A 13,549-nucleotide genomic window follows, 5' to 3' on the forward strand; every position below is an offset into this window, starting at 1 on the left:
TCAGCCAACATCCTGGCTGCCCCCTCTGTGCCCCATTCTGGGCAACATATGCGTCCCTGAAAAGACCCAGCCTCAGTCCCAAAGAGCCCCCAATCTGGAGGACACAGACATCCTCATCCCATGGGGTTAGTGCCCAGCCAGAGGGAGTCTTCGGGTTGCTTAGGGAGCAGGCGGGGAGGATTGCTGGAGGAGGGGGCATCGGAGCTCGGGTTTTAAGGGATGCATAGGAGCCAGGCAGGAGCATATTACCATCCAGTGACCAGCAGGCAGCCTAGGCCTTAATGGGTAATGCTGGGGTTCTTGCTTTGGCGCTGACTGTGAACTCGTGGTCTTGGTACCCCCTACTGCCAGTCGAGCTCATCCTCCCGGGAGCGCCTCCACCAGCTTCCTTTCCAGCCGACGCCGGATGAACTATGCTTCCTGTCCAAGCATTTCCGCAGCTCAGAGAGCGTGGTTGATGAGGAGGGTGGCCACCGCTCACCCCACCTTCGCCCCCGTTCCCGCAGCCTCAGGTGGGTCTTGACCTCGGACTCCAGCCCCTCCCTGGGCTGGCTTTGGGGCCCACATTGTGACTCCTCCTCCATCTCTGCCCCCGACCCTGTCCAAGCTTGGCCTCTGATCCTCAACCCTCCCCTGAACTGGGTCTCTGGTCCCACATCACAAGCTGACTGGGTGTCGTCATCCGCCCTCCCCCAGCCCGGGACGCACCACAGGGACCTTCGACAATGAGATCGTCATGATGAATCATGTATACCGGGAGCGGTTCCCGAAGGTGGGCAGTGCCGGTGCCTGCACCGGCCCTAACTCCCCTCTGTGTCGTTGTTCCTCTGTGACACTCTGTCTTCCTGGCTCTGTCGCCCACCCCCACCCCCCCGTCCCTTTCCTGCCTGTCCTTACCTCTCTGTCTCAAACTGCCCCTCCCACAACCTAGGCATATTGCTCCCTGTCCTGCCGCCAATTCCCTGACCCCATCGCCACGTCTCTCTCCCCAACTGTCTCTCTTGCTCCGATCTGTGTGTCGCTCCCCAGCCCCATCCAATGACCAGGTTGCCCCGTCCACCCTGCCCAGGCCACGGCACAGATGGAAGGCCGTCTGCAGGAGTTCCTGGCGGCCTTTGCACCCGGCGCCCGGCTGGCACTGGCCGATGGCGTCCTGGGCTTCATCCACCACCAGATCATTGAGCTGGCCCGCGACTGCCTGGCCAAGTCTGGAGAGGCGCTTGTCACCTCCCGCTACTTTCTGGAGATGCAGGAGAAGCTGGAGAGGCTGCTTCAAGATGTGCGTGGGCAGTGGGGGGAGCGCAGGGGTTCAGGGGTCCCCAGGCCGGCCAGGGCCCGGGGCCCACAGGTGACGCCATCACCCACCTGCCCCCGCAGGCCCACGAGCGCTCAGACAGTGAAGAGGTCGGCTTCATTGTCCAGCTTGTCCGGAAGCTGCTCATCATCATCTCGAGGCCAGCGAGGCTCCTCGAGTGCCTGGTGAGTCTCTGCACATGGCCGGGTGACAGTCCCACCGACGTACAGGAGACAGTGCCCGTGGGGGTGGAGGTTTGAGGGGCACCCAGGGTGCCTCTGGGCCAGGGTGGGCTTCTTTCCCCGGGGAAGGGTCAGGCGCTGAGACTCAGGCGAGAGCTGGGACTGCCCCTCAGGCTGCTCCAGACAGAGGGAGCACCATGAGCAAAGGCCTGGGGGTGAGACCAAGCCCCGTCTGACCAGCCTCTCTGCACCTCCAGGAGTTTGACCCCGAGGAGTTTTATCATCTGCTGGAGGCTGCGGAGGGCCAGGCCCGAGAAGGCCAGGGCATCAAGACGGACCTGCCACAGTACATCATTGGGCAGCTGGGCCTGGCTAAGGACCCCCTCGAGGGTGAGCTGACAGGGGAGTGGTGTGGAAAGGGAAAACCCAAGGCAAGGCCAGAGCAGACCTGTGGTTCGAGCCCAGGCCCGTTGACTTCACAGCTGCCATATTGTCTTTTATCCCTCTGTGGCCCTGCCCTCAGCCACCTGGAGGGCCCACTGTGGGGAAGTGCCTGGGGTTCCTTTGTCGAACAGCCACACGTCAGACCCCCTGACCTGCCAGGGCCTAGGAGCCTCATTGTCTTCCAGTGCAAAGTTAAGATGAGCCAGGGAGCCACCATTAACAATAGCATTCCCATCATCCCGCAGACTCCAGAAATACTTCCCCGATGTCATCTGACTGTGGCCCAGGAGGTAGACTCGGAGTCAGACAGGGCGACCCATGGGCTGGACCAAGCTGGCCAGGGACGACCCCCATCCCCCCAGATAGCTGAGGCAGGAAAACTGAGACTTGGTACTAGGGGAGCATCGAACTTGGACCTGGCCTGGTCCGGGTGTGGTCACGGGTGGCTCTGGGGAAAGGTGACATGTAAGCTGAGTGCTCACAGATGGAGAGGTGACGAAGTATAGCTCTGGGGAAGGGAAGGGGTGAACCAGGCAGGGGAGGGGCGAACGCAAAGGCCCTGAGGTGGACCTGTGCACGGGAGGAGGGGTGTGGCTAGAGCCGAGGAAGGAAGGAAGCTGGGAGGAAGGCGATGGTGTTGGCAGAGCTCCATGCTGTGGCCGGTGTCCACCCAGCATCATTGCTGTGTTAACCTTGGGACTGGGCTGCCATCGTCCCCTTTAAAGCTGGAAAGACTGAGGCTCTGGGTTGATGAGGTCGAGCAGGGGTCAGACCTCAGTGGGCCCAAGGCCAGACCACTTAGAGACTTGCTGTGTGGCCATGGCCGGACTTGGCCCTCCAGTGGAGATAACGCAGGTGGTGCTGTGGGTGGTCCCAGTGTCAGAGGAGACAGAAAGTGGCCAGGTGGTTGGCGGCTGACACTGTGGGGCAGATCCTCTGTCCTGTGCCCCTGGCAGGGAACCCTCGGCATGGAAGGGAAGTGGAGAGGGCTACATTCAAACCCGGGCTTCCCTCGCCTGTGAGACTCCACATTGTCCCATCCCAGCCCTGCCCTGTGACCGTGAGACACTGTCTTCATTGCCATCCTCACATCTCATGTTCCCCCATCACTCAGTTGGGGCCACCCCTCTGCCAAGCCCTAGGGCCAGAAAATGGCGAGGGGCTCCCTCTGGGCCACACCCCAAGCTGACGAGGATATTAGGAGCCAAAACCCAGAGGCCCATGTCACAGCCTATGTTAACAGGCTCAAGGCTGGGAGCCAGGATGACAACGGTGCCGTCCAGAGGCTGGGCTTCCCACTGGTCCTTCTAGAAGGTTCCCTGGTTATTGCTTCATTTGGCCTCCTGCGTTTGGCCAAGAATTGGATGTAGTAGGGGCTCACTGATGGTATCATGGGGTCTGGTCAGGGAAGCACCATGTCTGCAGCCCAGGATGAGCCTTGGAAGCCGTAAGAGATCTCTGGGGGATCGAGGGGCAGGGCATAGAGGCCACATTTCAGGCTCCTCCCTTGTCTTCCAGAGATGGTGCCTCTGAGTCACCTGGAAGAAGAAGGACAGCCTCCAGCTCCTGAGTCCCCGGAGGTAAGTCACAGAGCTTTGATGCTCCCACCTGTCTTGTTCTTTTCAAGATAGACCAAGCGGCCGTGGGAAGGGCTGAGTTTGTTAAGCTTTTGCATGTAGTAGGTGCTTAATAAATGCCCGTGACTTCAGGGAGAAAATAGAGGCAAATGAGACTACCCTGCCATGGTGGTTGGGCAGGGCCAGACTGGAGAGGGCATCAAAAAGGGGAGTTTTGGAGGATGTAGAGTTTTCTGGAAGGAGAACATTGCTTGAGCCAAAGCTTAGAAACTCAGAAGCTGAGCTGGAGAAGTTGAGAAGGAGGAAGTAACACCAGGCCCAGTAGTTGGGACTTGAGGGCAGGGACACTGACCCCTTCTTGCCCGCTAGAGCCGTGCCCTCATCGGCCCATCACGGAGGAAGCCATGTGAGAGCGACTTCGAGACCATCAAACTCATTAGCAACGGGGCCTACGGGTAAGTCCTCAGGTCCCCCATAGACCCATTTCTCAGATGCCCATGGGGCTGCCCTGGGGTCCAACAGTGGCCCCTGAATGTGGAGATGGGGAAACCAAGGCCTGATGAGGAAAGTAGAAATGCAGTACAGCCAGGCCAGAGCCTCAGACGGTCTCGTCCATGATCTAGGCCGTTACCTGCCCCAGTAACTCTCCAGATATAGGAAGTCATAGGCATTTCAGGGCCATGCAAGCCAGCAGATGGCTGCACGGCAGTAGGAATGTGCAGCAAGCATTATCTGAGACCCCCCCACTCACGGATTTGTGTGGAGGTGGTGGGGAGGGGCCTTCCCCACAGCATCAGACTATGGAGCGGGTGGCCAGAGAGGGGGGCTTCTCGTCTGGGTGACGTCACTCAGCAGCATAGCCAGGAGTCCAGGTCAGACAGCTCCAGAAGGCCGTAGTGGCTCTGGGGTCTTCATAGCCCCCTGGGTGATCTTACTGTTGGCTAGTTAGTTCAAGGCAGTTTTACTAGATACACAAACCTGGCAAGCTCTAAGTGCCTCAAAATCTGCTCATTTTGGCTGTGCATAAAGCAGTTTGAGCCTGGTGCTGGGGCTTTTGAGCTAAAAGGTCACCGTCTGCTATGAAGAAGTAACCTAGAGGCCATCTTGGGCTTCTCTGTGACACCAGGGAGAGTGGCTGAGACCCATAGCAGGGCTGCTTTCAGAGAGGGGCTGGGGAAGGAGAAACGCTGTCCCGGATGTAGGGCCAGACGGCTTGGGTGAAGGCCTGGCCCCACTGAGTGCGGGGGCCTCAGCGTCCAGCCTCAGCGACCCCGGCTCCCCCAGGGCTGTCTACCTGGTGCGGCACCGAGACACACGGCAGCGCTTTGCCATCAAGAAGATCAACAAGCAGAACCTGATTCTGCGCAACCAGATCCAACAGGTCTTTGTGGAGCGTGACATCCTCACATTTGCCGAGAACCCGTTTGTGGTCAGCATGTTCTGCTCCTTCGAGACCCGGCGCCACTTGTGTATGGTCATGGAGTATGTGGAAGGTGCGGTCACAAGGGCTTTGTATGCCTCTGGTGATGGGGAGCTCACCCTCTACCCTGAAAGAGAGTCCCTCCTTTGATGCTGGGGTTTGCTCTGTCCTCCAAGGGGTCCCAGCCTGCCTTGGGGGACCCTCAGTCTGTGGTGGAGGGGGCCCATCCTCAGGGCTTGGGGCTGAGGGAGCTCAAAGAGGAGTGTGAGAGTAGGACCTCTTCGGCAGGGGGGACCTGATGAGCAGAGGCCTGAAGGCCAGGAGTTAAAGCAGGGAAGGGAGGGAGGAGTGGGGCGTGGGGCTGGCATGGTTGGGGGCCAGGGAGAGGAGTTTGGGGAGCAAGTTTGCAGTTTAAGAATGAGCACTCCAGGTGAGTGCAGGGGTTTTAGGCAAGGAAAGGGAATGACCACTTAGGAGGCACCAGCTGTGTACAGGGTAGGGGACTGGTGCCCTTCCGGAGCTACTGTCCTGCCAGCAAGAGAATCAGGAGTCAAGGTCTGCCCTCCCTCCTGCCCCTCTTGGTTCCCTGCCTTGGTTCGGTCCAGACTGGGGACATTCTATAGGAGGTTGGAGTGGTCCTGTAGGCCTGGGACGAGGCTGTAGAGCCCAGGGCCTCTGTGAATGCGTCTGCGCCCCCCACAGGCGGCGACTGCGCCACACTCCTGAAGAACATGGGCCCACTGCCCGTGGACATGGCCCGCATGTACTTCGCCGAGACAGTGCTGGCGCTCGAATATTTGCACAACTATGGCATCGTGCACCGTGACCTCAAGCCTGACAAGTGAGCAGCCTGGAGTCTTGGGGGTATGGGGGCTGGGCCTCTGATTGGGGTCTGGGGCTGCTCAGAGCCCCGCCTGCCCGGATTCTCCTGGCCCCTGGGGCCCCCGGTGACAGGAAGACACAGAACAGTGGCAATCTTGGGCAGCTGGTATATACAGAGGCGAGCAGGTATTTAATAGGCACCTGCTGTATGCAAGGGAGAAACAGTACATTTATAGAGAGGCTGCCAAGTAGAGAGAGAATGGATGCACAAAATATACAGGGGAAGGAACTGTGCACTCACAGAGCTATTGCTCCAGGGGGAGAGAGAACATGCACTTAGGAGGCAACATCTGTATACTGGGAATAGGGATAGTCCCTTTGCAAGACCTACATGTGAAGGAAGGGACTGTGCATATCTTGAGCATGTGTTGTATGTTCGGGAAGGGAAGAAAAGAAAAGAATGTGTTTCTTGAAAGCATTGGGAGATTTAATTTTACTCTAGAACCTAAGAAGCACCTACTGCATACCAGGCTCTCTATGGTTGACACGTGTAAATAATCCTTCATGCTCTGTAAACCCTACGTAATTTGCAAGGCACTCTCACCTGCATTAATTGAGCACCTGCTGTTTATAGAACCGGGGGCTGTTTTTATATCAAGTGCCCTGTGGCTATCAGGCTAGAAGCGTTAAGAGCCCGGCCTGTTTCCAGGGCATCTCATAGTTTGCCAGTGGCTCAGAAGATGAAGTATGTATTTGGCACCTGCTATATACCTGGGCCTCTATGCTCAACGCTCTAAGGAAGCCCAGCAAAACTCAGTGGATCGTCCTAGAGTGGAGTGGGGTCTCCCCAGAGTCTCAGGTCACACCCCAAGGCAGGACCTGCCCCTCCCAGGTGTGGAACCGTCATCTGCAAAAAGGTGCAGGCAAGTGTCTGGCCCCAGAGTGCTCAGGGAGGTAGGCACACGTAACAGGTGCTTGAGAACAATAGATACTTTTTTCACTTTGGAAAATTTCAAATATATCCCAAAGTCAGGAGAAGGTGCATTCATTGGCGAGGGCTATCAGAGCAGAGTAGCACAGACTAGGCTGCTGAAGCCACAAAAATGTGTTTTCACGGTCCCGGAGGCCAGAAGTCCAAGATCAGGATATCAGCAAGGGCTACCTCTGTAGGTGCCAGGAAGCGATCTCTTCCAGATCTCTCCCCAAGGTTCTGGTGATTTCGTGGCTTGTGACAGCATCGCTCCAGCCTTCACATGGTATCCTCCCTCTGCATAACTGTTTCCACATGTCCCCTCTTCATAAGGATACTAGTCCTGTTGGATGAGGGGCTGCTGTGCTCTAGCACATCCTCATTTATTTATTTATTTTTAAAAAGATTTTATTTACTTATTGGACAGAGAGAGACACAGCAAGAGAGGGAACACAAGCAGGGGGAATGGGAGAGGGAGAAGCAGGCTCCCCGCTGAGCAAGGAGCCCGATGTGGGGCTCGAACCCAGGACCCTCAGATCATAACCTGAGCGGAAGGCAGATTCTTAAACAACTGAGCCACTCGGGCTCCAATCCCTTGGTTTTAACTGTACCTGGCGGCTACACCAAAATGGTTTTCCTCGACTGGTGTACAGAGTAGTTGCTCAGGAAACGTCCCTTATGTTTAAAAATAGTGTCTGCACATAGTCGGTGTAGGGAGTTGTTTTTTCATAGAGTCGAGGTATACAGGATGTGCCAAATGAAGGGTTTATCAGACCACTTGGATCTACGCAGTGAGTTCTCTAGAAAATGAACCAGCCCATGTACCTGGAGGTACGTGAAAATGTGACTTTATAAAGATGATGGGGGGCGTTCGACAACCTAGGAAAATGTGTATGTACTTCAGCTGATGGGAAAACTCCAGCAGCAGGGTACACAGTAGGTGTACAAGTTTTCAAAAGTGAGTCCTCTTGGGAAGTGCACAGAAAGATTTCTGTATACAGCAGCTCCTCAAGCTTTGTTCACTGTTCAACAGGGAATGTAAACAATAAGTGCCTGAAAGGGTTTAGTTTGTTAAAAAGAATGAACACATGTACAAAAATACATTGTAGATCCCCCCCAGTAGGGGTTCAGGTGTTTTAACACACAGTGGGGAGGCGGAGTGATTCTTAGGAATTTTATATTTGAAAAGTGGCATATACAGTAGGTGCTCAGTAGCGACAGCAGAAGCATGCAGTAGGTGCACCAAGATGTTTGCCAGATTTGAAATACCGCCTAAGAACCTACTGGTTATTATGAGAACGTGCCAGCATTCGGGAACTTCCCTGGCTGGATTTCTGCCCAGCTGGGGTAGCACCAGGTTCCGGGGTAGCATGAGCAGGCACCAGGCACCTCAGGGGGGACTCCCTCCGGCCCTGAGTGCACCACTTACCCGCCCGCAGCCTGCTCATCACCTCGCTTGGCCACATCAAGCTGACTGACTTCGGCCTGTCCAAGATTGGGCTCATGAGCATGGCCACCAACCTCTACGAGGGTCACATCGAGAAGGACACCCGGGAGTTCGTGGACAAGCAGGTGTGCGGGTGTGCCAGTGGCCCCAGGGGTGGGACCACCTCCCTCTGTCTGCACCCCGACCCTCGGGACATGGGGAGACCCTGCAGCACCTCCACCCCTGTGCACAGCCTGGCCTTGGCCGCTGTCTCTCTCGCGGCCTCTCTGGAGTTGGAGGCCATCCTCCTCCTCCCCCTTCTGCCTGACCCAGGTGTGCGGGACACCTGAGTACATCGCGCCCGAGGTGATCTTCCGCCAAGGCTATGGGAAGCCAGTGGACTGGTGGGCCATGGGCGTTGTCCTCTATGAATTCCTGGTGGGCTGTGTGCCTTTCTTCGGAGACACCCCCGAGGAACTCTTCGGCCAGGTGGTCAGTGGTGCGTTTCTCCCCACATGGCCGCGGTTCGAGTCTTACCCCACCCTGCCGGGGCTCTGGGCAGCAGCCCCGCACCCCCTTCAGGGTGCCTTGCCCCAACCAGACGCTGGGGACGTGGCCAAGGGCAAGACAGACAGTGAGGGAGATCAGTATGCAAATTACGGGACATCAGATACCAAAAATGCCAAGGAAAAGAAGCAGGAAGAGGGGAAGGAATGAGGTACTAGACGTGACAGGGGCTGCCTTAAATAGGGGGGGTCACAGAGGCCTCTGAGGTGACGTGTGAGCAAAGCCTAAAGGAGCAAGAGGGAGCCGCAGTAGGAGAAGGGTGCAGCCCTGGTAGAGGGGCGCAGCCAGAGCAAAGGCTGTGGGCAGGACCGAGCCTGGTGGCGTTGTGGGGACAGAGGAGGCTGCTGGTTTGGTGTGCAGTGAGTGAGGGGAGGTGGGGGAGTTGCTACGAAGGGCTATCCTCACGCTCTCCCTCCCTCTTATTTTATTCTGTTTTATTTCATTTTATTAATCTATTTATTTCAGCTTATTAATTTATTTCATGTTTTTTTTCCTCGCTCCTCATTTTAGATGAGATCATGTGGCCAGAAGGGGATGAGGCCCTCCCAGCTGATGCCCAGGACCTCATCACCAGGCTTCTCCGACAGAGCCCACTGGACCGTCTGGGCACTGGTATGTGAATGTGGGGGGTGGGGGCCCAGGTGGGGGGTAAGCAAGAACTCTACTTGAGAGGCTACATGGAGGAGGGGACTTGGGGCTGGGGTTTTGAAGGATACATAGGAGTTCACCAGGAACTTGCAGATAGCTGGGTTTGATGCAGACAAGGGGCACTGAGGCCAAGTATGGGAGCCTGCAAGGTCACCATAGGCTATGTTCTAAGGTCCTCAGAGGCCCAGCCCACTGGATCCCACTGTTTGGATTTCCCTAGCCATCTAATTAATGGTTAAGGGACTGTTTGAGACTCTTGGAGCCACTATAGGTCACGTTCTTGATGAAGCTTAGCCACTGGGGAGAAGCATAGGGGCTAAGGCTGGGGAACAGGATACCTTCATGCCGTCAGCTCTACTCCATGGAGTTGAAATACACGGAAAAGGCCTGGGAAGGAAGCCCTCCTGGGGCTCTGCGGTTTCTCCAGGTGGTGGGATCTCAGAATCCAGCAGAGGCAAGAGCAAGGCCTGGGTTCTAGGCCCAGCTCTGTCCCTCTTCAGGCTATGAAACAGTGGCTGCTCCCATAGCCACCTTCATGGTTCTTTGTTGGCCAAGTTCGGGCTCATAGCTGGCCCTGGGAGCAGTGGGGACAGGGACCTGCAGGGCTAAGCTGGACATGTCTGCAGGGGGCACCCATGAGGTAAAGCAGCACCCCTTCTTCTGGACCCTGGACTGGGCTGGGCTCCTGCGACACAAAGCTGAGTTTGTGCCACAGCTTGAAGCCGAGGACGACACGAGCTACTTTGACAGTAAGTGCAGCTTGAGGGGGTGGGCTCTGCCATCCCACATTCTCCTGAGACAGGGAGGGGGGTGTCTGCCAGGGTCTCCACCCAAGTGCCTCACCCTGAGCCTGGAGCTTCTGACTTCCTGAGCTTTCTGAGAAATTAGAGCATGTCTGCTGGCAGCTTCTCCCCACTTGACTGGTTTCCTGTGCATCTGGGTTCAGGAGGCCACAGCATCCTCTTGGTTGCGGGAGAGGAAGCCGAGGTGCTGAGTGTGGCACACCCTTGCCTGGCAGGTTCAGCCTCCTCAGTGTCCAGCCCTGACCAGACAGGGAGCCCTGTCTGTCAAACAAGAGGGCAGGGCGCTTTGCTGTGTCCCTCTGCCACTGTGGGTGGGCTCAGACGAGTCTTCCTTTGCCTACTTGGGGTTCCAGCCAAATAGATGAAAGGCCGTCCGTCTCCCAATTCCTCTTCCAGAACTTGCTGTATGATCTTGGGCATGTCAGAGGTCCTCTGAGCATCTGTTTCCTCTTATGTAAAAAGGGGAGCATCCTTTTAAGATGCACAGAATTCCCTAATTCTGGGTGACCCATCCCAAGGGTGAGGATACAGAGGGCCACACACAAGAATTCCCACCCACAATGCCACAGATCATAGGGACACAGCTGGGGTTTATTGCCATGTAGTCTGCCACTCAAGCATCCTGTGGTCCCTGAGTACACCAGACACGGTCCCACTTCAATGCCTTTGCCCTGACAGTGTCCCCCTGCCTAGGACGCCCTCCACACATCACCCCCACAGCCTTTGCAGCCATCTCTGGGCATTGGGTGGGCTGCATGTGCCTTTCCCTCCTGCAGCACGCTCAGAACGGTACCGCCACCTGGGCTCGGAGGATGAGGAGACCAACGATGAGGAATCATCCACAGAGATCCCTCAGTTCTCGTCTTGTTCCCACCGGTTCAGCAAGGTGGGCAGGGGCCCCAGACACTGCTAGTGCTCTGGAAGCCTGGCGAGATGTTCATTCTGGGGGCGCAGCAGTGTTCTTTAGTACATTCAAAATGTTGGACCCCCATCACCTCTGGTCTAGCTCTAGAACCTTCCTGTCACCCCAGAGGGAGACCCCTGTCCGCAGGGGCAGTCACTCCCCTGCCCTCCTCCTCTGGCCCCTTGCCCCTGCAGCCACTAATCTTTCTGTCTCTGGATTTGCCTGTTCTGGATCTTTCACCGAGCCAGAATCCCACAACACATCTGGCCTCTTGCATTCTCAGCCCGACATCTTCCAGGCTCATCTGCGGTATAGACCGCATATCAGCTTCGTTCCTCTTTATGGCCCAGTAACAGTCTGTTGTATGGATGGGCCCCACTGTGTTCACCCCTCCAACAATGGACATTTGGGATGTGTCCGCATTGGGGTCGTTGTAAGCAGTGCTGCTCTGCTGGGTCTCACCTTAGAGCCTCGCCAGCTTCAGGGCCTCCTTCCTTTGTAACTGGATGGAAAAAACTGTGCCGCTTACTGGCCTGAGCCCCATGCGGAGTGCCCTGATCAGCAGCAGAAACTCCCAGCTGGGGCCCCATTGGTAGCCAGGCCCCTCTGAACCTCAGTTTCTCCATCTGTACAGTGGGCTAAAGACTCCTCTATTCTTCGGGATGTGGCGGGTATGGATGGAAGGAAATGACTCACGAGGAAGCATGGGGAATATAGGAAGCTTTTGACTCAGCGAGCTCTTCTTCCCCGGGGGTGTGGTTGCCTGTCTCCTTGTCCTTACTGGTGTGTTCTCTTGTTGCCAGGTCTACAGCAGCTCCGAGTTCCTGGCTGTTCAGCCCACCCCAACCTTCGCTGAACGCAGCTTCAGCGAGGACCGGGAGGAAGGCTGGGAGCGCGGCGGCGAGGTGGACTACCGCCGCCGCTTGAGCTTGAACACCGCCTTGAGCACCGGCTTGAGCACTGGCTTGAGCACAGAGATCCGGTAGGTGGGCCGGGGAGCATGCGCAGATCCAGCCTTCCAGCCCACCGGGGGCTGGAGCCACTAGAAAGCTTCCCAGTGGCCCAGTCAAAAAGGGTCAAACCCATGGGCCGGCGAGTTCAAGCCCCGTCAATGTGGCCAGGGGCTTTGCGTCTCTAACCACACCGAGCATAGCGCAGCGGCGCGACCATACTGTGTTGGCCCTGTTCCCTCCACCAGAATATCCTTTGCTAACGACCTCCTATTCATTCCCCAAAGACCAGACTCAACAGAAAAATAATCAATGTCTGCTAAAAGATGAGTGTTGGAAGCTGGATTTTAATAAAAGACACAAATTCCTCAGGCAGACAGAAGACCCAGCATGCAGAGGGAACTCACTTGCATTTACAGATTACCTCTGTTTCTAAGCTGGAAGTTAAAATATGGCCACTGGGGGCGGGGGGTGACTGGGTGTCCTGGGGCCAGGGTACCTGGCAAGTGTGACTTTAGCTCTTCTCTGCTGCAGGCTACGGTCCTGGACATCCTCTGGTTCTTCCTGCCAGTCGTCTTCTTCCCAGCCTGAGCGGGGGCCCAGCCCATCCCTCTTGAATACTATTAGCCTGGACACAATGCCTAAGTTTGCCTTCTCGTCAGAGGATGAAGGAGCCAGTACAGCCTCTGTGGGCCCCAAGAGGCCCATCTTCATTCTGGGGGAGCCTGATCCACCCCCAGCAGCCACCCCTGTGATGTCCAAGCCCTCAAGCCTTTCTGGTAGGTGAGGTCCCGGATGAAAGGGATAGTTTTGTAGAAAGTTATCCAGAGGAGGGACTATTTGAGATGGGCTTTGAAGGCTGAATAGGAGCTCTCCAGAGAGACCATTCACATGCCTAACAAAGGCTTTAAGATAGGAAAGGCCAGGGCTTCAGAGAGGCCTCAGGCCTCAGTGTTACTCCCGTGTGATACCCCCAGTTTCACGGGGTCAGGATGGGACTGGAGATGGGGAGGAGGCTGGGGAGCTCTGAGAGGGATGTAGGGGTGTGAGGGGTGGGGGAAGGCTTCCCAGAGGAGGGGACTTGAAGAGTGGAGCTTTCCAGGGAGAGCAAGGCAGGAAGGAAGTGTAGGAAGAGGGAACTACCTGAAGAAACGCGGACTGGAGAGGAAGGAGCTTTGCTCCCTGAGGGCAGAGGGGCAGAGTGGTGAGACTAGCCAGGCTAACCCCCAACCGTGCTGACCCCCAGCTGACACAGCCGCCCTCAGCCACGCTCGCCTGCGAAGCAACAGCACCGGAGCCCGACACTCGACACCGCGGGCCCTGGATGCTGGGCGGGGCCGCCGCCTTGGGGGCTCAAGAGAGCCAGCTCCCGAGAAGTCCCGGGTCTCCCCCAGCGGGGGCCGCGTGCCCAAGTCTGCCTCAGTGTCTGCCCTATCCCTCATCATCACAGCCGGTACCGCGCATGGCCCAGCCTTGTCTTTCTTTGCCTGCCCACGTCTATTTCGACCTCTGGGTTGGGGCCATGCCATGGGACAGGGGGCC

At 56.8% G+C, this 13,549-nt stretch overlaps 1 protein-coding gene across 18 annotated transcripts in view; it reads left to right on the forward strand.

The window, feature by feature from the left end:
• The window catches only part of MAST3 (microtubule associated serine/threonine kinase 3), a 37,681-nt gene that overhangs the window by 18,873 nt on the left and 5,259 nt on the right, over positions 1–13,549 (forward strand). For all 18 annotated transcript variants that reach the window (XM_032315784.1, XM_032315793.1, XM_032315823.1 and 15 more), the window contains 17 exons: positions 352–512; positions 697–772; positions 1,070–1,279; positions 1,378–1,479; positions 1,734–1,866; positions 3,439–3,500; positions 3,867–3,952; positions 4,782–4,990; positions 5,620–5,758; positions 8,149–8,281; positions 8,469–8,634; positions 9,213–9,314; positions 9,977–10,099; positions 10,930–11,039; positions 11,861–12,039; positions 12,542–12,786; positions 13,254–13,460. In XM_032315784.1, the coding sequence (XP_032171675.1) occupies positions 352–512; positions 697–772; positions 1,070–1,279; positions 1,378–1,479; positions 1,734–1,866; positions 3,439–3,500; positions 3,867–3,952; positions 4,782–4,990; positions 5,620–5,758; positions 8,149–8,281; positions 8,469–8,634; positions 9,213–9,314; positions 9,977–10,099; positions 10,930–11,039; positions 11,861–12,039; positions 12,542–12,786; positions 13,254–13,460 (2,443 nt within the window). The remainder of the gene's footprint in view (positions 1–351; positions 513–696; positions 773–1,069; positions 1,280–1,377; positions 1,480–1,733; positions 1,867–3,438; positions 3,501–3,866; positions 3,953–4,781; positions 4,991–5,619; positions 5,759–8,148; positions 8,282–8,468; positions 8,635–9,212; positions 9,315–9,976; positions 10,100–10,929; positions 11,040–11,860; positions 12,040–12,541; positions 12,787–13,253; positions 13,461–13,549) is intronic.

This window comes from Mustela erminea, chromosome 1 (genome assembly GCF_009829155.1).
Source record: "Mustela erminea isolate mMusErm1 chromosome 1, mMusErm1.Pri, whole genome shotgun sequence".
Classification (NCBI taxonomy): Eukaryota; Metazoa; Chordata; class Mammalia; order Carnivora; family Mustelidae; genus Mustela; species Mustela erminea.